General features: G+C 42.5%; 2 protein-coding genes across 7 annotated transcripts in view; one reads left to right on the top strand and one right to left on the bottom strand.

Annotated features, from left to right (window-relative positions):
- Positions 1-149: 149 nt before the first annotated feature.
- On the bottom strand, positions 150-19,459 carry LOC115341316 (cytochrome b-245 chaperone 1). 6 transcript variants are annotated; one of them, XM_030014044.2, is made up of 8 exons: positions 13,246-13,559; positions 10,720-10,970; positions 10,197-10,327; positions 8,961-9,002; positions 7,598-7,671; positions 6,463-6,559; positions 5,042-5,186; positions 150-4,459 (listed from the first exon to the last, which is right to left on the bottom strand). In XM_030014044.2, exons 3-8 carry the CDS (start codon positions 10,279-10,281, stop codon positions 4,336-4,338), a joined length of 567 nt encoding a protein of 188 aa, XP_029869904.1. In that variant the 5' UTR covers positions 10,282-10,327; positions 10,720-10,970; positions 13,246-13,559; the 3' UTR covers positions 150-4,335. The 6 variants fall into 6 exon arrangements, with proteins under 6 accessions (XP_029869904.1, XP_029869905.1, XP_029869906.1 ...); XM_030014045.2 differs by lacking the exon at positions 10,720-10,970 and adding an exon at positions 10,411-10,494; XM_030014046.2 differs by lacking the exons at positions 10,720-10,970; positions 13,246-13,559 and adding an exon at positions 19,297-19,459.
- The window catches only part of NARF (nuclear prelamin A recognition factor), a 20,823-nt gene continuing 14,322 nt past the window's right edge, over positions 19,191-25,691 (top strand). Inside the window, exons 1-6 of the mRNA XM_030014036.1 lie at positions 19,191-19,308; positions 20,035-20,123; positions 20,746-20,826; positions 21,885-22,028; positions 23,524-23,656; positions 24,938-25,072. Coding sequence (XP_029869896.1) covers positions 20,097-20,123; positions 20,746-20,826; positions 21,885-22,028; positions 23,524-23,656; positions 24,938-25,072 — 520 coding nt within the window. The 5' untranslated portion in view covers positions 19,191-19,308; positions 20,035-20,096. The remainder of the gene's footprint in view (positions 19,309-20,034; positions 20,124-20,745; positions 20,827-21,884; positions 22,029-23,523; positions 23,657-24,937; positions 25,073-25,691) is intronic.

Raw genomic sequence — 25,691 nt, 5'->3', positions numbered from 1 at the left:
GGAGCTAGGTATTTGGGCTTCCTGTATTCTCTCCTCCCCCCCCGTTAACTCCTTCAGTAGGTCTGTGCCAAGTGATTTAGACAGCCATCAATATTTTAATACATTTTAATTAAAAACAATAGAAAAAGACTACAATGACACAAAACAAGTTATCAAAATTGATTTTATCAATTGGACCTCTTTTTTAAAAAGACAATATACAAGGCCTTGCTGAAATTCTACTTGCAATTTAAAAGTAGAAAAGCAATTTCTAAACATTTTCCAGAAGGACTTTTGCCTCTCAGCAATCTACTACAGTGTCAGAACTAGCGCTCTTTACTATGTAAGCCAGAGTAGTTTTTGGTATCTGTGTAACTTCATAAATATAGCACAAGAGTCAAGTCTCAGCTATATGGTATAAATATTTGGATTTTCTTCGAGACTTGCACAATTGATTCTAGTTACTGGAATATCTCATTTTGTGAAATATCAGAATACTAGATTATAGCTTAGATGATGCAATTTTCTCCCTTTGTACATCACACAGCCTTGCTTTTGTTGAGTATGACAGCTAAGGCTATGATCCCATCCAGCCACATACACAGAAGTAACTTCAGATGTGCTACTCAAGTTTAAGCTGAAGCATCTGCCAAATGGCACTTATGATACAGTTATATTAAAAGGACATAATAGAAAGTGTTGGCTTTATGGAGCAGGGGGGTTAGAGCTAACTTAAGGTCTTTTATGCAGGTTTTCAAATCACTTGTAAGTCAAACTACAGCTGTCTAGTCTCAAGTTACTAGACAGCCTGAGATGCAAAAACCTTAACAAATACATCTGTAATACTCTTCTAGGAGTATCTAATTTCCTAACCAAAACTAGTCTTTCACATCATTCCTTTTAGTACAAGCCACTTTACATCAGGGACACATAAGGTTACTTTTACTGGGCCTTTCAACATGCTAGGCCCAAGAGAAGTGAGGAAAACCATTCAAAAAAGCCTTCAGTAAAATGGTGAAAAGTGGCAGGAAAAGAGTATCAGAGAGAGGACTAGTGGAAAGAGGGAAGAACAGAACCTCTCCTGAGTTAGCACCTGCTGTTCTAAAAGTTTCTTCAAGCTGCATCACATTGAGGAGTCCACAGACATCGCTGTAACCAAATCCATGTTAACAGCAATTTGCAAGTTAATTTTCCATGCACACAGTTACTGCAAAACATGAAAATCTTGATCTGTCTCCCAAGTACAAGAGACAAAGTTTTTGAAGAAGAGGAAGCTCAAAACTTAGATCAAGAGAAATACACATCAGCCTGTGATACATGTTCATGTATGGCATCCAATTACCAAGTTAAGACATTCTTTACCAGCACTGTCGATCAGTATCACAAGCTTCCAGTTGTATGCATCAGTCAGCAGTGCCCAACATACGGCCCACAGGCAGAACCCACAGCATCTGAAGAACCTACTTGGTCCCCCTTCACATCAGCTCAGTCTACAGAACTAGGGTTCCCATTTGAAACTGTTCTAGTTTGTATGGCGACAGAGCTGCCAAATGCAAAATGGAAATGGCGCAGGAGAGCATTATATCAGCTGTCCCAAGTGAAAGACTGAGTCGTCAAAATACTCCTGCTAGACACACAGTGCATGCCAGCAGTCATCCTCTCCTGTCTACCATCAGTAGGATACTGAGGTGTGAGGCGGGACACTACAGAACATCTTAAAATTTACGATCATTGGACATCAACTCAAAATGCAACTTATTCCACAGAATGTATTCCAAGCTATATCTTACTATAGGTCATTCCTCTTTCTAGGGATTCTCAATTTTCCTTACATTTAGTCTTTGTATAATGATATTGCATAGTCCATAAGCATACACATTACTAACATCAAGAATGTACAGCCAGCTAGACGTACAAAAGAGGTCAGCAGAAGCAGGGCACATGATGCAGTGTAGGGTTAGATCAATAGACGTACCTTTCTAAAGCTGATTTTTGACTGGAAAACCACAGTGTGGTTTGTGTCTTCCACAGAATGTTAGCTCTCATGGAAATACAAAAGAAGCCCAGTATGGCTAAAATGGAATGCAGGTAGTTTTGTCCATTTCATCCACGGTCAAATCCATGGGCTCAGACTGTAAGTGCAATGCACATCCGTACCACATACTCCCTCTTAATATCTTTGCTATGAAGCAACAGTTATCTGCAGGTTGAGCCCTTCTGCTTACTTTGTACCATTAAATACTCTAGTTTTTTCAGTATTTCTTACTAGAAGTCCTTAGAACACTCAACACTCTCATTTTACACAGTAGGGTTAAAAAAAGAGTTCTCCCAATTCCCAATCTCATTCTCCTCTCTCTAAAATGAGTGTCACCTAGGGTACATATTACAGTGGATTTAAATGAAGAACTCTCCAAAGTGTTACACACCGCAATATTTTTTTTAAACAGGTTTGATGATTATTCTTAGCTTACAGCTGTGCTTCAGAATAAAGGCCAAATTTAGCTAATTGCCTGCAACCTAATTTTCCCACATTTGTACATAGCAGCTTCCCAATTCCAGTGACGTGGGGTAGAGAGATTGAAAGCCACACAATTAGCCCACCAACTCAGAGGACTTCCCAAGCATGTCTACTGGCAGATGTCTGCTTTGATAGCTGATGTGATTACAAGTTTCTTTTCTTATTTAATAGAAACAGACCCACTTCTGTGCTGCAGTCAAGCTGCATCAACAGCTATCTCCCTGTTACAGTTTGGTTACCCTTTCAAACTGACAGTAAGAGCATCTTTGTCTCACAGCTCACATACTAGGTCTAAACAGCTGGAAGTAAAATCTTGGTACAACCTGTTCTTTGGTCAGATAAGCATGTGCTTAGTTTCAGATATAGCTGGAACACACAACAGGACACAGCTTCTGCCAAAATCTTTTCATAGCTTTGTACTCTGTAGAGGTAGAGTGCTTTGAAACAAGAATGCAGGTTCTTTTCAGTCCTGAAGAAACCGCTGCCAGAAGACATTTGCTGCTGGCCAAATATGAAAGCAGACCACACAGTTACCTTGTACCCTGTTCAGATGTCCTAGAAGTAACTGTGTAAATATTTTCTAATTCAGGTCTTAAGACCATACAATTCCTAAATTAAACCTAGTGAACTTTAATACAAGCAGGAACTTGTTGGAGGAACTTTCAGCTCTTTACAACTTTTTTCTTATACTGACATGTCGATATAGGCATGATGAAGTTTAGTTCTAGACAGAACATGTTGACTAACAGAGGTAGCTTTTACTTCAAAAAATATCTTGGAAAATTCATATTTTAACTATTTGTGAAACCATTGGTCAGAACAAAGACAGTACACACCTGGAGTAAAACATGTCTGCAAGTCAAACATTGGATCTATCCCAGCTATCTTAAAAAAAATTATTATTTAGCACTTCGGTATCATTTCAAGTGAGGAAATACTAAATAAATCCAGGCTACCATGTTGTCTGACATTAGTTTTTTCCCTACCTAAAGAAACACGTGCTTTTCTTCTTTTCTAAATACACAGTTAAAATAGTAAATGTTGACATCTACAAAAAGGTTATTCTATCTTGGGGTAGTCTATGCCCAGAAGTTAAGCAGAACAGGATTAAGCTAGAACATCACAAAGGTGTTGAATTGTCAACGTGATCATTTTTTGTTTACTATTTATGGCTCCTTGGCAAGTCCAAGACAAGTAAGACAGTGTAACAAGCTGATCAACCTGATGGTTCCAGTTCTGAGACAGTCACTCAAACTTTAATTTCCACTGGTATCTAATGGCAAGTCAGTAGTAGAGAATATAAAAGTGCCACTATTCAGCATCACCTAATTGCATATATTAAGCTGCTTAAACCCAATTTAGCAATATATTCAGTCATTTATAACATTTCAAGAAAAACCTTCAAAGCATTGTGTTATGAGTTACAAATTCAGCTCTTCTACATTTCATATACTGTACCTGCAGCAGATGTTTGCAATAAGTGCAAGTTTACATCTGTATCTCCACTTCATTAATGGGAAAGCAATAAATGACTTCAAACCCATGAATTAATAAATAACTATTCCTAGACAAGTTTGATGAGCTGACAAGTAGTGTCCACATGCATGAACTGAGGCAAAGGAACAAATAAAACAGAATTTGCTTTGGACTCTACAACAGCAATACTGGAAGCATGGATCTTGAAGCAGTTTAGCACTAAAAAAGTGCCCCAAGACAGATTCCTCCCGTTGTAGAGAAATGCCCAGGCTAAGATTGTGAGGAATTTCTTTTTCTGAAGAACAATCAGTATATTTTCCAGATGTTTGAAAGCCTCTGCTTTCTTCAGCTCATGATGACTATTAATACTGTGGGTCATCCGCATCACTAGCCTCTGTTTCGCTGCTCTGAGAGAGATCTTGTTGGCTCTCTACTCTGTCCAGTTCCAGAAAACTAGTAATGAGTTTGGCAATTGCCTGCACATCACTGTGGAAAAGAAGCAGCAATGTAAGAGTTAGAGGAACTGTGGTGTCCACAAGACAACAACAGGCTGCTAATTCTTGAGAATAACTGCTTGAAGGACCAGTCAACATACGGCATAGAGTATGACTGACAGCATCCCACTTGTGCAGGCATCTCAAGGCAAGCTGTTACTTCCACATCACAACAAATCAATCCTTTTCCCACAGTCCCTGCTGCAAGATTCCTTATTATTAATGCTTAAAATAAATCCTCTGTTAACTGATAAATACACCAAATGTTTGCAAAATAGATTTAATCCCCTGTGCCACTGTACAGCTGAGCTAGTGAAGGTAACCACAGCAGACATGCAGCACAAAAGGGATCTTAGATATCTAAATATGATCAGTCTTCTGATGGGAGATGGTGTTACCAAAATACCCACAACTGAAAGCATTTAAAAAAGTTAAACTGAATTAACACAGGGTCATATCAGCAAGTATGAAAATGGAGCTAAGATGGAGTCTCAATAGTTGGCAATTACTGTCCCATGTGACTGGTATTTCCCACCTTACACATTCTAATTAAAAAAAAAAATCCACACTGCACCTTCTACAGCCCAACACCACACTCTGAGTCAGTGGGTGTGAAAATCCAGTGACAAATCGTAGCACAACCAGGTAACCCTTCCCAAAATATCGCACAGTCTCCTCTTCCACGTTCACATCTCGGATCTCATTCAATAGAGCCACTACTGTAAACAGATGTGGAAACAAAGCAGTCTATTAGCATTACAGTAAACTTTCAGCACTGCTACTAGTGACTTGCATGACTGGGACTCTGTGCTCTTGAGTACTATTGCTCTGAACCCATACAACCAGGGCAGTCCTGCAATAGCAAACAATCGCTGAGCTATTCAGGCAAAATAAACAAGGAGAGACTACAGCACATATTAGCTGGTATAGGGCCTAATAAACAAGCTACACTGCCTCCCAGGAACTGGGGACCGCTAGTTTATTACTTATGTTTCCCACTTACTTTAATGACAGTTTTAACTATTTTTCTGTACAGAGTAGGTAAAGAGGTGTTAAGTTTACTGAGATTGAGCAAATACTGAAAGATTTAACTGTTCAGAACATCTGCTGATCTCTGCATCCCCACATTAACAGTACTTGAAAGAGATACTACCAAATAACCTCTCAGGACGAGATGTGCTCAGCTCCCCAACATATAAACATACCCTAAAGAAAAGTTCAGAAATATTAAACATCCTTCTCTCCACATCTCTTATCTTCCATCTCCAAAATGAACTGTCTAAAAACCAATTCAGCTTAAGGACATTCCAAATTTTGTCATTTTTCTAAGCATATTGACAGTTGGTTTGATTTAGACTAGCAAGCAGAATAAAAAAATCTGACATTGGAAAGGATCCTACTTTAGTCTGCAATGGAGCTCCTGTCTCACAGTGACTCAACCAAGTCACATACTATACTTCAGCTTCTGTTACTCTGAGAGGAAGCTCAAAAGAAACAAGATACTGCATTAAGCTAAGCCTACTGAATATGCTGTTTTAAATGCGTATTGTGTATCTGCAGGATAAAACATGCCTGCTTGCATATATCTGAAGATTTGCCTGCCACCAAAACCAGATTAGATTACAGAAATCTCAACTCCTTGATCCAAAATTTAAGTTTTTCCACCAGTCCTACCTGCAAAGCAGGCTATCCAAGGGAAATGTAAACCTGCACATTAACATCCCAAAGGAATGGCTAAGACCATTATGGAAAGCATTGTGTAAGCCTAGTTACCTTGGATTAAAATAACTAGAAGATGCATTCAGCACCCTAACCTGAAAAAACATTTGGGTCCTGAGAGGCAGATTATTGCATCTGCTGCTTGGGAACAAAACAGATCTGGAAACATATGTGAGTAATTTAAGTACAGAACTCCAGAGAAGTTTATTAAATGGGCATATATGCATTTCTTCTGTCTGCTCACCACATTTGCTACCACAGATACTGCTTTCTCACCTTGTTCATTGCCTCCTTTTGAGAAGGTCAGTATTTTTTTGTAAAGATTGAATGTTTTCAGGCAGACTGTTCCCTTGCTCTTATCAAATACAGCTTCCTGTAAAATTGAAAAATAAAAACCAAGATTTTCTTAAAAACACCATCAGTAGCTATGCTTCAAAGTAAAATAGTTACACAGGAAAATAATCTTGCTAACAAAGAAAAATACATAGCTATTTTAGGGACATTTCTCTATTACTAGACTGTGAAAATCATAATCTTGCTCTTGGCTTTAACAGAGACTTTACCATATCTCCGGCATTCCTTCTAGAAGGAAGTTAAAGCTGGCTTCATTACCCCTCTTTCCACATTCCTTATGTAATAAAAATTTTGCCTGGAATCAAATTTGAACACTAACTTGGAGCTCCTGTAATTTTCACTTTTGGTGTATGCATTTGGCCTACAGTATAAGTATACAGTGAACGTAAGTTCTAGTTACACTTTTCACTAACACAGTCACTAACTCCACCAAAATTTCAGTGTTGTGCTGCTATATGGGCCAGGCTTACACTACATTTAAAATACCCCTGCCAGTCAATAAAAAGAGGATGTCTCATATGTGTGGGTTGCTTATTCTAATAACAACTCAGGTCAGTAAGGTGACAAGCCTATATAATGGGTTATTGCTCTCAGTCCAACTCAACAAATCAACATCCACAAGATTATAAACCAGCTTCACAAACACCATTTGTTTTCCCAATGGAAAACAGCTGAGTAGCCTGGAAGGTTAGAGCTACTCTATTTAATGGTCCTTCTGTCATTAGCTGGAACAGTTAAGTACAAAATCATGTTGTAGCAGCTGAATGTGCTATTCTTTCTCCCTCTTATGTAAGAGGAAGAAAAGGCCACAAAACATTTTGGGGCAAGTCTCCCCTTAAAAAGCACTCTTAGGTTTAGCTTCACATTTTGATGCTTGTGTAGTGAAAGAATTATTGCCCTAACTCTACTCTTAGCACAGCAACCCCAAAGGGTTTCCTCAATACCAAAAGCATAACTTGTCTGTTTGGACTGAGCAAGTTCATGGGGCTGCTGGAATCAGCATCTGCCAACTGTTTCTAAACTCACACGACCCCATTTCCCGAGTTCAGCATCTTACCTCCCACTGCTCCAGATTCTGTGCTGCCACAAAGAAACACCCAGCCATATAGAAGAGCTTCCATGCCAAGCTGTCTGAACAATGCAAAAAATGCACAAATTCAGGTGTTTTTTTTTTTCGTTCTCTGGTATTCAAACAGTTAGTTTTAAAAGCAACATGCTCCCTTTAAAGGCAACAAAAGGAAAAAGGTTTCTCTGATGCAACATTTTTGCCTTTAGTTGTAATGCAACCTATTTTACAGCTCTCTCCCAGGATAAAAATACAGAAACTCTTCATGTATTTTTCAAAGATGCCATCTACACTGGGCTCCAAACCGTGCAGAATTATAAGCATATGAATTATTGGCAAGGTTGTTAACATCACTACAGATCTTTCTCTTCTCTAAAAGCAAAGGCATCTTACAAGGCATCCACAAAACACTCAACTTGCTGTCAACCACCAAATATTTGTGCTGCAGAGGACAAGGGAAAATGGAAATTCACTGAAGCAAACATGTTTCTTCATAAAAGGAAGCAGTTGGCCCTGTCGACAAACAAACATTTGCATTTTATGTCCTGGAAATGTTTACATATAGCAGCCTAAGCAATTTGCTTACTCAGGCTTTTACTGAAGGCAGAGTAGAACTGTGCTCAGTATTGTTTCAGAAAACTTTCTTGCAATGTCTTAAGAAAAAAAGGCTGATACAGCTGTTGTATCAAGCAGCTTTCACTGGACTTTGCTCTTTAAATAAAAATACATTGATTATAGTGATAGCATATTCCTACACACTATTAAGTTTTAAAATTTTATGTTAACAGGATGCACCAGGAGAATCACAGGACAGCCTGCAGGATAAATTCCATAGGTGGAAGGATAGCTGGCATTTGGTGCAGTCTGCTCTATTGTGGGGGGGCAGGAAGCAGCAGTAGCTGTCTGTTCTCTAAAGGTGTCTTTATGAGTAATCTCTGCTAGTGATGATTTAACAGTTTCCAGAGAAACAGAGCCCTTCCATCAAAGGCAAGGTAATCATTTCATTATGGTGGCAAACAATCATTACATATCTTCCCAGGAGAGCTGTGATGACCAGCTAATCACATTTATAAAACACACTGAAACTACAAAATGCCACACAGTACTAAATATCATTATTAAAAATGCTCTTGCAAATGGAAAGGGAGGCTGAGTAAGAAATAAAGCATTAAAGCACAGTAAGTCATACGCAGGCAACAATTATTATTGGATTTTAACATTCACGCCACAAAGTGTGACAGGTACCTATACTGCCTTTGTAAGGCCAGACAGAAGCTGCAGAGAAGAGTCATCAGCATGAAAAACAGATTGACAGGAAATAAACAATTCTTCAAAACAAATGATAGGCCATTACCTGCACTATAATAAGCAGCAGCCAAACCTATGGAGGCTATTCCTAGGATGAGAAGGGAGAGAATTAGGACAAACAAGCAGCTCAAACCATCTAAAATCCCCTGATGGAAAACATGAATATTCAAAAGTTCATCACTTTTCAAAAAAGGGACAAGTGCGATTGCAACATTGATCACTATATGAAAGATTCAGGTTTTTTTTTCTCTGAACTCAGTATAAAAAAACTCCCATTCTGCAAAGACACTAAAAGCAGAGAGGCTGAGGTCAGAAATAAAAGGTCATGACAGAATCAGCAACAGAACTTCAGAGGGACTCTCAATCTAACCATTACACCATACTTCCTCTCAAGCACAGTACAACTTTGAGCATGATACCATAAACACTACAACAGTTATTTTTCCCTCTAAGTGCTTTGTGGAGCCAGAAGAAAGCTTCTGCGATAAAGTTGTGTCAGAAGCTGCCAGCTCCCTTTCTCCCATTGAGGAGGAAGCAGCGAAAGAGTTCCTCATGCCCCAGAGTGCTGCTGCAACTGCAAAGATCTTGTCTCAATGAGAGTCTGACAAGATGACATCAATGAAAGCAATGACAACGTTGTAGTGTTACTGCAATGGGATCTACTCAGCTGGAAAGCAGGATATGCCACATTTTCCCCACCAGCTCTCTCAGTGTGGTCCTAAGAAGCACCACTCCATTTTTTTTTTTCCCCTGCATATTTAGTGTTTAAAACCAGATGCCTTTCAGAACATCCTGTATGACTTCCTATTTCATACACACAGTGCCGTTAAGAGTTCACTGTCAACCACACGCAAGATCTAACCCCAGCATTGCTCCACTGCAGATTTTTCCATTTCTGAAAACCTTGATGTTTTTCAGTGTAAGTATGCATCCCCTTCAGAACCTTCACATTTATATTAGTATATGGCATATAATAAACTTTCTTTTCTTGATGTTTCAGGAGTCCCTTAAAATTCTCTGTCCATGAGCCTCTGAGGTTCTGCAGGTAAAAGACTGAAAAATTATCAGTCTCACAGTGAAACTACCATGCTGAGGAGGAGACTTCAGACTCATTTAGTGGCTATGCTAAAGGAGAAGTTCAAAGCATGAGGATTCCTCTTTTTGAAAGAAGACTGCCTGAAAGACAGGCATCTCTCATTAGAGGCTCTTTCAGGAATTTATTCTGTGACCCCCTTCCCTTAAAGCAAGTTCTGAAATAAACTGAGGAATATTATGGTCTTACCAACAAAGAGAGACCAAGATCGGATGCCAGGTGACCTCTTCAGATGAAGATGGGAACTTGTGCGGTTTTCAACCAACATGTACATCTTCAGAAGAAACTCCCAACAACCCAGTCTGACTCATGAAATGTCACTGGACAAAAAACCAGATAAGTAAGAATTTAAAATCATTGTTGTCTTCAACATTCTCCCCTCCTAGCATTTTTCAGGACTAACCAAGTCTTAATCTACACTATAAAAGATGTCCAGGATAAGAACATAGTCTTTTTTTCACAAGAGCAATATGCACACTTAGAAAAACTGCAAAGAAAAACTGTCATGTGGAGACCTGTACAACAACAGGAATCTGAACTCTTCGAGAAACTTCTCATTTTGGGGGTAAAAGTCTCTTCCTTTCTATCACAACCAGATTCCAGAAGACAATGTGAAAAGCAAGAACCTGGAACAATGTTGTTGCCAATTCATGCAGCATTTCAAACAAATAAAACAGCAAGAGCAATGGAAAGTTCTTTGATAGCCTTTTACCTGCTAACTGCAAAGGCTGCCACGATGGACTAGCCTGGCAGCTGAAGCAGGACAATGCAGCCTTCTGCAATAGAGACATCAGGTTTCTCATCCCTGATGACAGACCGACAAGGGTTACAGCCTCAGCCTAGCAGTGCCAGGGCCACATGCTGCCATATATGGCATTCCCATCATTCAAGCCAACTCAGGAATAAAACCAGGAGTTTCCAACAAGTAGGCTTGTTTCTCCTCAACAAGGCCATGCCTTCAGCCTAGACAGAAATTAACAGTAAAGATTAAAAACACAGGTACTAATTAAAAACAGGAAGAGCCGGGCGATCCCATGCAGCATTTTCAGCAAGTTTTCACTATTTACAGCATAAAATTGGTTTAATTCTGGCATGATTGTGAGCTCCAGTACAAAAAACAATCTTACCCTAATACTATCAGCGCAAGCATAAAGACTGATTCGAGATGCAAGAGGCATGAGGACCCATCTGATCTGTTCAGGATTGTCACTAGAGAAAGGACAGGCTGCTTACTGCTTCTCTTATGCAAATTGGTAGAGATGCTTGTTATTATTACAAAGACCACAATCCAGTAAAAGTCAATAGAAAATGAAAGCATGTGCTAAGTAAGCATCATGTCATAATGTTAGCAGATTATACATTGGCCTTAATCACAGATTTCTTCTATTTTGCTCGGGTTTTTTGTTACAACCTTCATACCACTTAAGGTAGTGGGTTTTAAGCAGGCTTCCTCAAAAGGTGTTCTAAAAGGGTATCTACTTTTCTGATTGGTGTGATAAAGCTGAATTTCTGTGATGCATTCTGGAGACTGCAGGAGCATTAAACAGCTCATTTACTGTTGAAGACAACAAACACCAACTCCTTCTATTGACTGGGTACTTTAATCATTAAATAGCATACTCTTCCACCCACAGAACCAGTTCGTAGGAGGTTGGCATTAAGCTGTTGTTAGCTGCCCATGATAACAGGTTTCCAAAAGAATGCCAACATTCAACAGGTTTTGAATAACCATGAAATATGCGTAGAGAGCAGGCCCAAGCACACCCAGATTCTTACAGAAAAGCATGTGATTTTTAGTCCTTTAGTCATCTTGCTGTTCTTAGATACTACACGACACTCCCGCAATTCCGTGCCAACTGGCTAGTTTAGATCCAAAGCTCCAGGGGATTTTTTTTTTTTATTCTTCCATTTAATAAAGCAGATTTAGCCATCTTTTCAGTTAAATAAATAGCACACATGACTTTGATTTTAATCTCTTAGCAACACTTCTGAGAGAATCTGAAACCAAAAGAGACAAAACCACTTATGCATAAGACACTATCTCCTCCGGATGTCAAGCATCAAATTTTAATTTTCAAATGACTCCTGTGAGTTGCTCTCAATATATTGGAAAATATTTCTGCATGTACAAAGCCTTCTCCTGCCTGCAACCTAAAAAAATATCAACAAGTTATCAATTACATAAAAATGACTGCAGAAATCTGGCCGTATTTCACAAACAACACACCCTACTTAAAACACAACCCACGTGCGTACCAGTTAAACCCATTAATGGAACTTTGATATCTGCCCCCCCCATATTCATTCAGTAAAGTCCAATCGTGCAAATGCCAGTATTGGCTTAATGTTGGACACTCAAAGTCAATAGCATCGTCTCTCCCGGAGGCAGCTACTTGCAAGATAGGTCCGTGCCTCAGGGAACAAAAAGCACCAAAGCAGCTTCTTAAAGTTACGCTTAATAACATAAGTCATAAACGTGCCTTTAAGTGAACACAATAGTTTTACTATGACAATTTTACAATTACCGAGAAAGAGGGGTATTTTTGGGCTGCTAATTTTGCTTGAATTTGTTGGGTTTGACATTACGCTGATCTTCAGCGCCAAAATAAACATCCATATACTTCCTCCAAGCTCTCGATGGAGGGTGAGCTAGCAAAAGCTATCTAAGCAAGCACCTTGAAAGCTTCACCACCAACATCGATCAAGCCAGGACCGTGCACCAGTCTGAATTTTCTTTGCCTCCCAATCCCGCACCTGCCTCCCCGCAGCGAGACCCATGCACTTAACCGGTCTCCCCCTCGCTGGGCACCCAGTTGGGGAAAGGATCTGGAGCGTGCTGCCACAGCCAAAACAGACCTCGGCTTCTCTGCCCGCCGCCGCCGCCCCGGTGTGGGTAACACCACAGCTTGAGCTGGGACTCGCCCGTAGCGGCCCCCGCCGCAGCCCTGCCAGGCCGACGGGGGGAATCGCTCCCTCCCGACGCCGCGGCCCGCTCCTCAGGCGCGCTTCCGAGCGCGGGCGGCCCAGCGCAGCCGGCGGGGCTCGGCAGGAGCAGCCGGCGGCTCCCTGAGGGGCGGCGCGGCGCGGACCTCCGCAGGGGCTCCGGCTCGCCGCGCCCGGGCCCCCCGACACGCTCTCCCCCTGACAGAGCCCGCCGGCGGGCTGAACCTCAGCCCGCCCCGGGGCGGGCCGGCGCCCCTTCAGCCCGGCAGCCACCCCCCGCCCGCGCCGGCGATACCTGCCCAGCGCGCGCAGCAGCACGGCGGCATGGAGGCGCTTTCAATGGGACGCCCGGGCGCCTCCGCTTCCGGCAGCCCCGCCGCCCTCAACCATAGAGCGCGGCCAGAGCGACCGCTGGGCCGCGCCGGCGCCACGCCCGCCTCAAGGAGGATCGGATGCGGCAGCGGCCATTTTGGGTGAGGGCAGAGAAGCGGATAAATAAACCTTCCCTCCTAGCCCCCTCCTCCCCCCGTCCACTGGGCCTTTACGTGCGAGTGGAAAAGGAAGAGCCTCACCCAAGATGTCGGCTCCGTGCCCGCATTCAAGATGGTGGCTAGGCCTGTGGCTGCAGCCTGAGTAAGAGTGTCGACGTTTCCTTAAGTTGCGTGGCTTTAACGGTCTTAAAAAAGAGGAGAGAAACTGGCGCGTTGGTAGAGGAGAGGTGTGAAATGCTGTAGAGTAAGGCTGGCTGCGTGGAAGAGCTTAACTGGGCACAGCTGGTGGTACTTTGCTAGACCTGCTCAGGGCGAGGTGGATATGGCCCCTTGCACGACAGTGCCTGGCGGGGCTGCCAGCTGCTCCAGGCTGGGGGCAAGGGAGGGTGGGGGGAGCCCCCCTCTGTAACGGGGAGCCTCTCCAGCTCCAGGCTCTCGATGGCAGCCAGTGGGTACCCCGCATTTGGGGCACCAGCTGTTGCAGAGCACCCGTGCTGTGCGGTAGCCATTTCTCACTAGTACTTCATGTCTGTGTTGTTTGGGTAGGAGGCTGCGGTAGGGTGAGGTTTGTAAGTGATTTTTTTCTATGTCACAAAGTTGTCTCAGGATGGCTGCTCGGAGAAGACTTGCTACTGGGACCTTGATTCCGAGTGGCAGCAGCTAAAAGCCACTATTCCTCTGTCCTGGCTGTGTCTCTTATGGGTATATACCCCCCATGAATAACTACGCACATGGAAGCAGAGAGCAGACTTCTTTCTTTGACGTTTCCCGTTCTTCCAAAGGTGACTCCTGACGCTTGTGAGGGTTTCTGCTGGTGCTGGGTTTTTTGCCAGTAGTAAATTAATTACATCAGTGTTGTCAATTGATGTTTTATCACAAGTTTTTAGTACTTGATATTTTTTTAAGCTTTAGCTTTCAGCATCGATAGCTACGATGGTTATAATAATTGAATGCCATATATTTTTGGATAGCTGTTATAACTGTGAACAGAACCCTGAGGAAAATTAATGCCATTGTTCCAAAACTGGGGGGGGGGGGGGGGGGATTGCAAAGCAGAAATAACAGTGATAATCTTACGGGTTTAATATTGATGTCATGACTTTTTTGAATCATATGTCAGCAGAAGGCATGTGTTTGGAGAATCTGTTGTTTGGGGAGGAAAGTTTCTAATTCACTAGAAATACTGAATGACTTTCCTGTTGTGGACAGTAGGCTACATTTGAAAAATCCTTTGTGTTTCCAGTTCAGTTAAACATCATTCACATGTGAAAGCTGTTCCTGTTCTATCAATTAGAGCAACTGCTCCTGTCATCTTTGGGACCTAATGGGTGAAGTGCAGACATCTGTAGTTTAGCTTAACTTCTTAAATTCCCTTTATGTAAGTCAACGCATAACTTCATCTATAAATGATATTCGGTCCTCTCCCAGTTGCACAGGAGTGTGGTCCTTCCTGAATGACATACTCAGTTTTTGGCTTTTTTGCTAATACGAATCCACATGCTCTAGAGTGTTTGCTCAAGGCTACAACATGGTAGAAGTTTGTTCAGCTGTTCCTGAACATCATTGTTGGTGAACACTAACAGATTTTGATCAGACAGTGTGTTTCTTAACAGTCCAGAGTGAACTGCTTGAAGATAGGGGGAAAAAAACCCTCAGAGTCCATGGTATAGACTAAACTGACTGTAAGTAGTAGAAAATACAAACTGATCTACAATTTTTGTGTAACTGTCTTAATGGGAAAAGGCTTTGAGGAACTGCAAGAATGAATTGGCATGCTTGTGAGTCATGAGGTACCAGCTGCTGGATTTGGATGAAAAATAGGAAGTAATAAGTATCACGTGTTCTCAACCCAAACAAGCACCTGGCTGAGTCTTCTGGAAAGAAATTTATGTATAAGCGGTTGTCAGTCAGCTTTCATAAGCAACTAGTTTCTCTGGAAACCAAATGTTAAGCCATTTTGTGTGATACAAGACAAAAGATTTCTTGAGTCTCGAGTTTCTAGAGTGAAATAAGTAAGAAACTCACCTGTCCCCTCCACTCAATATAAACTACACAGCATATCACTCTGTTTTATTCTTATGTTACTGTCTGCAAAAATACTAGCAATTGTATACTTCTGCAGTTCTGCAAAGACCACAGTAGGATAACCTGATGTGACTTAATTATGAAGTTAGAGAGAAATTATTTCAACTATGGGAAATACCACACACACAGACATCGAGCACTTGTCTGAACTGGAATATGGCAAGGATCCGTGTAAGCTTCTGCTATTGATTAATGATTCTTACAGCATTTTTTTCTGCAATCACCTGGGGATTTTATGCCAGCACTTTGAAGTAGGTAAGTGACGTTATGCCTACCAATAAAAAAAGGAAGACAACACACATTTTAAAAGCTTGATCTTGGACTGAAAGACCAGCATGAATTCCAAAACATGTTGCTGCAGAAACAAAAACTATTTTCCAGAAGAAACATTCAGAAATATGTAATTGACTATTTGTAGACTTCTTGCTCAATAATATAAAAATAAATTTTTGTAAGGCATTGTATAGTAAATACACTTCTAACTTTTAAGTCATTAATCTAAACCCAAGACCATGCAGATATAACAGAACTGGTCTTTATTTTGCATTAGTTTGACGCTACTTATATTTCTGGTCCTTTTTCCTAATTTCAGACCATTTTCCTAAATATTCTTTTCTTGCTCCTTATACTCCCCACCCCCCCGCCAAGGTCTTAAACTTAGAAATTCAGCTGTGCAATAAGCATGTGATCTTATTAGCATGCCAGGATAAAATTCCTAGTGTGCTTGATTTTAAATGGTTGGAAACAGTCACCAAACCAGTGTTGTTTTGCGGCTGGACAGAATTGGCTGTAAGTCCCTGTTACAAATGAGATCATCCCATTGAGCTCTGTGTGGTGCCCCACTGACCTCCATGGGAACAGTGTGTATGAAGCCTGGGGAGTACTCATTTCATGGAATACATGCTTACCAGCCATAACTAAGATTTATTGCTTAATTCTGACGGCTGTTGAGTGGCATATGCTGTCACTAACTTGAGGAGGTATTTACAGCTTGCAATGCCTTGCAGGACTGATGCATAACCTTTAAAGCTTTCTGAAGCTGTTTGCGGCATAGAGTTTTCATAGAGAGATACTTAGTTGTCTATTTCATTCTTGGTGTAAAAGCTTTAGGTGCAGGTATAAATGTGAAATGTAGCAATGGAGGCGAAATACATCAAGAAAGACCATAAAAGCAAGTAATGCTCTTAAGTGCTACCTACTGTTGACATAGGAAAGCTTTTATATTGTGATGGTTTTTGTTTTTTTTTTTTTTTGGACTTAGCCTTTGCAGCTGTTGCAAAGGTAGTAACTGTTACCTCCCCCCAGGCAGATTAAAACAGGATGGTGCTTTCTCTTCTCAGGTTGTCAGGCACGGTGCTGATGGTAATTGATCTGCTGTTCTGTGGGAAAATGGCATAAATAGCTAATGGAAAGCAGAAATTGCTCTTGGCAATAAAATAAATGGGACATCTAATTATCTAATGATTACACCAGTATAATCTTAAACCGTGCATTGAAACATTGATTCCTTGCATGCTCTTCAGTTTGTACAAGTTTTTTGCTCTTTTTTTTGTTTGAATTCTTAAATTGAAATTAATTCAGTCCAGGTATTCCTAAGCCAGAGGGTGAAGTAGGTATACTTAGGATGTGTACCTAACATGTCCTTAACAAATGTTTCCATTTTCATGTAGTTACCTAGTTTTCATTGTGAATATAAAGGCATATGGGGGAAAATAAAAAACTATTTTAAATATGATCTTTGTAGAGTTACAGAAATATCCAAAACTGTCATGGCTTTTGAAGAATCACTATATCAAATTTGGATAATAAATGTAAGCATAATCATCAAAGTGTGAAACAGAAGGATTTTAGCTATGCCTTTATGTGCAAATCTCAACACATTCCTAATTTAGAACTTTCATCTGTGCTATCACCATATTTGTCAATGCAACTATGGCTATTGTATCCTTGTGGAATAAGTTGTGAGATTGGCACAGCTTTTCAGTATGAAAATATTCATCCAAAGGAACAGGAAACAAGATGTCAGCTAATGCTGCATTCCAGCAATTTTGTAGGAAATGCGAATTCTTAGGTTGCACAGGGATTGCTCCAGAGTGATTGTAGTGCTTTTAAAAAAAACTTGCATTAATATGCTGATGTGAAAGCATTTTGAATAAAGATAGCAGAAGCACAGAAAATGATTACCAAAGCTATTACAATTTTTACCTCAAGCTAGGATTAGTGGTATTTTTCCAGGGTATATGTAAAGCAGTATAAGCTTATTTTTCTTTAAATGGGTGGTAAGAAAGTGTTTCTATTTGCTTTCATTATGGTAAAGCTAAGGAATTCCTGATTTCCTTGACCTCAATGATAACTCACCTATAGTCTGTAAATTAAAAAAAAAAAAGCATTATTTTTATGTTCTGCTCTGAGGTTATTTTTAAAACACTAATTGATTGTAAAATCTTTAACAGCCAAATCCACAAACATTTGCTCCTCTGGATTGTGATGTCTTTTACAGACAGTTGCAGTGAAACAAGCATTTAGAGAGTTATGTCCTTGGGTGACATGCTTCTGCAGCCATGACTGTCTCTAGTTCTTGTACAGCATTGCCATTTGTACTTAACAAAAATGTTGTCTGTGGATTAAAGCATTAGACCTTACTTGTAACGGGAGGGGATTTACCCGGTGCACTTGATAAAAGAAAGTTGCAGTTTAGGCAGGAAATTGCACCTTTGTTGAAAGTTCTGTGGTTTAATTTCTGAAATGTCATTTTATACTTGCAAAACTTCTCTGCACAGCTGTAGGTGTATGCTTATACGTCTGTTCAAATGGGGGTGGGGGGTTAAAAGAGGAGCAAAATGTGGATTGAACCTTTCTGTTTAAATGTTACAACCTGAGGTTTAGGAAGACAACCACTCTGACATAAATCATAAGCATCTTAATTGATACTTTGGGGCCTATGAGGTTACGGAAGGCTGATATTTATGTTTAATAATGCAATACATAAGGGTTTGTGATACCTGCCTGGGAACAGGGTCACGGATACTTGCATTTTGTTACAGAAATGGGAGATCACAGCATATTGGTGAAATAAAATGGTAATGACGTTGTATTTAGTAACTTCCACAGTGTTATTCCATTTAAAAGGGACCGAGAGAAAACAAAAATCGGTGGGAAAAAGAGTCTTTATGGGACAGAACTGCCGAGTACGTTTTAAACGATATGCAAAGCAGCCGAAACCTTTGGGAAAAGCTGCACCTAGCTGCCCCCGATCGCATTACCCGATGTCCCTGGAGGCGAGGCAAAGCCCGGAGGCCGCCGTGCATCACCACCGGCAGCCCGGCCGCGTCAGCCCGGGGGATGCCGGGGGCGTGTTCGCCAGTCCCCGCCGGGCCGGCCGGCGGGGCTCCCGGGCGCGCTGCGCGGCGGGCAGGTGCCTGGCGGGTCACATGCGCCCGCTCCCCGTTTTCCTACCCGGCTCGGAGTGAACGGCGACGGAGGGGGAGACGGGGACGCGCGGGGCGCGCGCGCCGTGGGGTCCCTCCGTGCCCGCCCCGCGGCGGGGACGCGCGGCGGCGCGCTGCCGGCGGCGGCTACGTGACGACGCTCAGGTCCACAATGAGCCCCGCCGCGCGGGGGGGCGGGGAGGCGGCGGGCCCAGCCGGGAACCTGCCGGCGACAAGGCGGTGGGTGAGGCGCCGGCTGCCCCGCCTGCCTCTGCGGCCAGCCTCGGCGGCTCGCCCGGCGGCCCGCGCTGCCCGCCTCCGCCTGCCGGGGACGCAACTCACCGCGGCGGCGAGGTACGGCGCCCGCTTCTTCGTCCTTCCGCCCCGGTTTTGGGGACGTTTTGGGGGGCTTTGCTTTGGTTGGTTTTTTTTTTTTTTTTTTTTTTCTTCCCCCGTGGAACTGGTGGGCTGCAGCTCCTGCCCGTTTCCCCGCTCTCCCGCCGCGTCTGTCTCGGCGGTGAGGAGGGGGCTGCGCTGAAGGGGGGGGGGGGGGCTGTGAAGGGGCGGGGGCGGCGCGGCGGCAGAGCTGCCCGCGCTGTGGGTGGGGGAGCCCCGCTCTGCTCGCGGAAAGAGGGCCGTGCCGCGGAGCGGCCTCCGCGCTCCCCCGGGGGGGACCCCGTGTCCGTCGCCGGGAGGTTTTCACCCCGGGTCTCTTCTAAGGCCGTCGCGGGGAGCGCTCGGTGCCCCCCTCGCGCCACGTAACGGGCTGGGGCGACGGGGGCCCGCGGGGAAGGGACGGCGGCGTTTGCTGGTTAATTACAGACTAGTAAATTGCGGAGCACGTGAGGGGCGCGGCGGGGCCGCCCCCGCCCCGGGGGCCGTATTGGTTGCGGGCGGGCGGCCCGCCTCGGCGGCGGGGCGGCAGGGCTGCGGGGACCGCCCGGCGGGGGCGATAAGAGGGGCAGGAGGCGGGCACGGCAACAAAGGGCGGCGGGGAGGGGACAGGCGGGCGGGCTGGCTGCGGCCGCTGCTTGCGTGCGGGGGTTCACCTGCCTGCCCCGCTCTGCTCCTGTCCTGCAGCCCCGGCGGCGAGGACCGCTCGGCAGCCGCGCCAGGGCCGGGGTGCGCCGGCGGGATCGCAAATGAAGTGCGAGAACTGCACCAAAAAGGTGAGCGCGGCGGCGGGGGCGCGGCCGAGCTGGGCCCTGTCCGCGCCCCTCGGCCGGGGGACGTCGCCTCAGGGGGGCTGGCGGCCGGTGGAGCTCGTGCCCCCGCCGCTAGCGAGGCGGTGGCCTCCCGGCTTGCCCCGTGAGGCGGAGCGGCGTTCGGCTGCCGGCTCCAAGGTCACCGGCCTGCCCGGCACCCGGAGGGCAGCCCCGCGCCCTTTTCCTCATTTGCGGGCCGGCGGCGGTAACGCACGGAGGGCGGCAGCGTTACCGTCGGGACGCTGCTGTCCGCCGAGCTTGCGGCCGTCACGTAGCGCCGCGGTCGCGACGTGTACACACACAGCTTCTGCTGTGCTCGGTTTAATCTTCCCCTCGGGATTAAAAAAAAAAAACCGCTCAGAACTGTAAAACCAATGAAGCAAGTGAATCTCGGAGGAATTATTTTCACTGGAGCAAATGCACTTTGAAAACGAGGCATTGCCTATAAAGATGTAGATTTAACGCTCCCGAAAAAACCGTAAAGGAGCTGGATTAGTTTTTAATGATACAAACAGTTCAGCAAAGATGTTGTCGTTGAACGGTGAACATATCTTGTGTAAAGCATGTATTTTATGTTTTGTTTCAGGAATGCAGTAAAAAACAGAAAAACGATGATACGCAAAGTACATCTGTTGATGCATTGAGTTCAAATGATGGTTTTGAAGAGGTAATGTTTCTTCTAAAAATTGCAATATACTCTTATTTGTATTCTTTTGTTGTTGTTGTTGTGTACCCCAAAGGAGGTTATAAGTAGAAAACTTTCAAGTACTAAATATAACACTAATCAACAAGCAGTTATAAGCAATTATGAACACTTGTAGACATGTCATAACAAGAGAATCAAGAATCTTTAAAAAAGGTGAAATAAAAAAACCCTTACTATGCAAACACAAAACAGAAATAGGAGTTCTAAAAAATTTCTTTTTGAGTGTCAAAAATCTTAAGTCTTCAAAACAGAGACAGAGCGTGTAATGAAAAAAGAAAAGTTTTGACAGTACAAGTGCACAAAATGTCTTCTTATTCTTTATAATAGACAAACTTACAGATCACCTCCTGTTCTTCAGCAGATAACTTTCCCTGGGAATGGGTTCTTAATTGAGGGATTTTTGTTGGTTGTTTGGGTTTTTTGGGTTTTGGTGTTTTGTTTTTGGTTTTTTTGCAAGTAGTCTGGTTATGTTGCACTTCTATCCAAGTATTCCTTCTTCTTACAGATGAGCTGCCAACAGTATTGTAGCCAGAAGTATGAAACTCTTGATCTTACAGTGTATGTTCAATGTAATTGTAGGACTACATTCTGTTTGTTTTACCTCATGATAAAAAGCCAAAGCCATCTTGCTGTTAGAGAGGCATCTGGCTATTAAATAGGTTTAACCATTCAAGTGAAAGTTTTCTCAGTTGCTTGGTAAGTTGATGGGGACTGTCAGCTCTGAAGTGCAATGCAAATCAAGTTACTAGAATACAGACTAGAGGACTAAATTTAGGTCTGTGCTTATGCTTAAACAGTTTGCAGTTTCACAGTAATAATAGGAGCAGAGCCATGAAGAAGGATGGAACAAATTATTTTGGTTACTTTTAAGTAATCTTGGATGTTATGCAAGTGTCATGGATTGTCTTGTTTTAAACAAAACAGTGACGGCATGTTTGCCCTTCAGTCAGGTCATCGCAGAGGTCTTGAAAATTGCTCAATCATTATTTAATACTTGTTTACTGTTTTCTTTCCCCCAGAAGAATGAATTTCATACATTGGCTAATGCTAAAATACTCCTTAGCGACTGCCTAGCTTGTGACAATTGTATGACATCAGAAGAAGGAGCCAGAGTTTTCCAACAGAATCAGAAGGAGCTCTTTCGTATTCTTAACCTTAATAAGGTAAAGTGACAAAACAATAACACACTGTTTTCTGTGAGGAGGAGGCAATTACGGAATGACTAAGCAGCTTGGTTTCCCAAGGCAGATAATGTGAAGATTTGTCAGGATATGCTTTTTCCAAAGAGGAAGTGAAAACTTCAGGCAAGATGAACATTAACGTACTTAAAATAATTTTGCACTAGAGATGCAAGATCACAGCACTTAACCTAAATGCTAGAGGAAAGTTACTGCATCTGCAGAAGTAAAATTTTTGGAAAACATAACTACCTCATTATAAAAGTGTTCTATTGCTGTCTTGTTTTCTGCTGAGACTGGGATTTCCAGAAAGCTAGTAGCTATGTATGGTGCTCAGATCTTTTAGATCTTGCTAGGGAATTAATTATTTTTAGTTCTGCTCCAGACTTCTGTGTCCTTACTTGATAAGCAAAAGCTATCAGAATTTTATGCTTTTTCTTAATCTGTACATAAGTGTCATAAATAAGAGGATTCATTACCTAGTGATTCATTTCTCTTAGAACTAGTTTAGCACACCATACAGTATGATGTTGTTGTACATGAGAAAAAGAGAAGAAAAGGGGGGAAATCTTTTGGGTCACGTGGGTCCTATTAAGAGAGCCTGAAGTCTACAACAGGGAGGCAGCCAGGTACCTCGATCAGAACTTCAGGGGCCCAGAAGAGGACAGTGAGCAAGAGAGATGCTTTCCAGGCAGTCACGAGCTCTACTTGAAGGGTCATTATACAGCATTTAGGGTGTCTGAGTACAAACTATGGTCTCTAACCTTTTTAGGGTGAGATTTGTCTGTGGTATAGTTCTGGTTTGTCTTCCAAGGGTTCCACTCGTGTGGAAAACATCCCAACTAAAACACAAGATTGATCTTCAAATAAAAGTCACCATCATCAGAGCTTTACAATTGCACACCATCTTAGGTATTTTCAAAGGGTTCTTCAGTGCCTACAAACACGGGTTTGTTGAGGGTCCTACCTTGCCAGTTCCCCTCAACAAAGTCAGTGATAGAGACACAGGAGCCTTAACAAAGGATCAGATCTGTAATATGCTGGATTGGATTTGTAACTTCAAATGCCCATGCTCCTGTAAACATTCGTTTATCTATTTATTAATGTTTAAACACAGCTTTTTCTCATATTTGCTAGAATGTTTCATACTGCTAGAACGTCATAGGTGAATGTCTCTTAACTTTCCTTATGCCATTAGGAGACCAACCACAGAATTGTCCTAGGAGGGATGGATTTCCCCGAGTTATATAAAAGAAACATCTACAGATGATTAGAGATGAACACTGACAGGATCAGAGGAACATCCTGTCCTGCCCTTGGGAAACCTGAGAGTTGTTTCATAGGACTTTTAATGATATAGCCCACTGAAGCATAGGACACTGAGAAATAACTCCAGGAGTGGAAAAGGGAGGGAAAGTAGGGAGCCTTACCGTGTTGTAATTACATACCTTGTTTCCTTTGTTTTTGTTTTGTTTACCAGAAATGTGATACCTCAAAACACAAAGTGTTGGCAGTGTCTATATGCCCTCAGTCATTGCCTTATTTTGCTGCTAAGTTCAATCTCTCTGTGAATGATGCAGCCAAGAGACTCTGTGGTTTCCTGAAAAGTCTCGGTAAGTTTGGGTTTGTTACGATGGTGGAGCAGGAAGGGGAGATTACTTTAAGTTTTTGCTTCCTCAGCAGAATTATTTGTTATGCAGTCATAAAGTGCTGTTGCACAAGCTAGTTTAGAGTTTGAAATATGCACTCTGTGATATTAATGACAGTGCACCAGTATGACATACACCAGTTTCAGAAATGGATTGGAGGCATTACCGGGTTCATAGTAAAGGTTACAGAATAGAAGAACATTATAGAGCTGTCTTCGAAACCTTCACTACCAAGAAATCAAGGAGGATTTGGTCATGAGCTTCAGTAAGATTTGCCCTAATTTTGTAACTTGAGGGAGGAGGGAATTCTTATCCTAAATGCCTTCCAGTCCTTTTGACACATATCTCTAGAAGATTCTCAGTTCTATTTTTTCTTTAATTTGAAATTATATGCAAGAACTGTTGTATCTGCCTATTTTATGTTAAAGCTGTATTTCCTTTGCTCTTTATATACAAAGTTTTATTCAAAAAAGAAAAAACACTTTGCCTAGAGGCTTGGGGTTTTTTTTAATGTACTTGAGGGAGGAAGGAAAAGAACAGTAATAAGCCTATAAACTGTTTCCTCCCATATGTATATATTCACTTTTCATAGTTTTTATCCATCCCTATATGCAGTACGTTTTCTTCCTCTAAATGAAATGCTAAGTGCTGGTGGGCCCCAGTTTTCTTAGAATGTGTTAATTATCTATGCCTCACTTGCTGTGGGGACATGCTCAATATTACATAGGCGTATAGGGAGTGTGTTGCCAAATAAGCAGGCAGAAGGTCTGCTATGTTGGTGATAATGCTCATGTACCTTTGCAGACAACTTCAGCACTAGAAGATAGGCCTCTTAGCTGGATGGGCTTTTTTGTGGATAATGATATGCAACTGCAGCATATCTTGAAAAGAATGCTCCTTCTGGAGAGTCACTGCATACAGACCAGGAGTCACAAAATCCTGTTTAATTAAACAAAAAGCAAAGATACGCTGAATGGCAAGCTTCTCACAAGGAAGCAGACAACTATTTGAAGTGTTGCTAGTCAGCATTAGCAAGTTGGTGGTCCTTTTAAATTCATGACATAGAAGATAGCTTTTCAATGTATGGCTTTTATTTTTAACTCTACTATTTGTGGAAATTTGGAGAGGAGAAAGAATATACCCATTGATCCTCCAAGATTTTCTGTAGACCTGGAACTTGGAAAGAAGCCTGCGAGATGGAAAATATTCTAGTAATTCACTTCTCCTTACTGCTTTCTTTCATAGGGGTGCATTATGTATTTGACACCACTATAGCTGCTGATTTCAGTATCCTGGAGAGCCAGAGGGAATTTGTGCAGCGGTATCAACGGAGGAACCAGGAGGAGCATGCCTTACCAATGTTTGCCTCTGCTTGCCCTGGTAAGAACTGATTTCTCCAACCTTCCTGCACTTCAGCTTAGTCTCCTTGGAACTACCAAGGAACTGAGAAAAGGGTGGTTTCATTTGGGAGCCTTATATAACTTAGAGCATTTTGGCTTTGCTTTTGAGAGATACCAAATATCGCTCACAGTATTTGTTACCAATAGCGCTGATCATCCTTAGTACATTTCAGTGCGTTGCTAGATGGGCCTGTTTTTCATGGGCTGTTGGGAAAGCAGAATTTGTTTCCAACAAGCATCATCAGCTTTCCCATATATAAGTGAGGTGCCACAGCCATAAATGTGACCCATGCAGACAAAGAACAGGTGCGATTGTGCTGGATAAGGTATGTGCTAATTCAGTGTAGGGCCTTACACAGCCAGGTACAAAGGTTGCGATAAATTCCCTATCTGCATCTTACAGTTGTCTGCTGCTCTTCAAAAAAAAAAAAAAAAAAAAAAAAAACCACCAAAAAAACAAACAAACAAAAACCCCAACACCCCTCCCAACCTCAAACAAACCAAAAAACCAAACAAAAACCAAAAAACCCAACCTTGCTGTAGTCCACAGCCTCTGATAATATATAGAACCTGAACTACTGAATTCCTGTGCTAGTGTT

The sequence above is a fragment of the Aquila chrysaetos genome, chromosome 5 (assembly GCF_900496995.4).
Source record: "Aquila chrysaetos chrysaetos chromosome 5, bAquChr1.4, whole genome shotgun sequence".
Taxonomy (NCBI): Eukaryota; Metazoa; Chordata; class Aves; order Accipitriformes; family Accipitridae; genus Aquila; species Aquila chrysaetos.
This window is presented reverse-complemented; position numbering and strand designations above follow the sequence as displayed.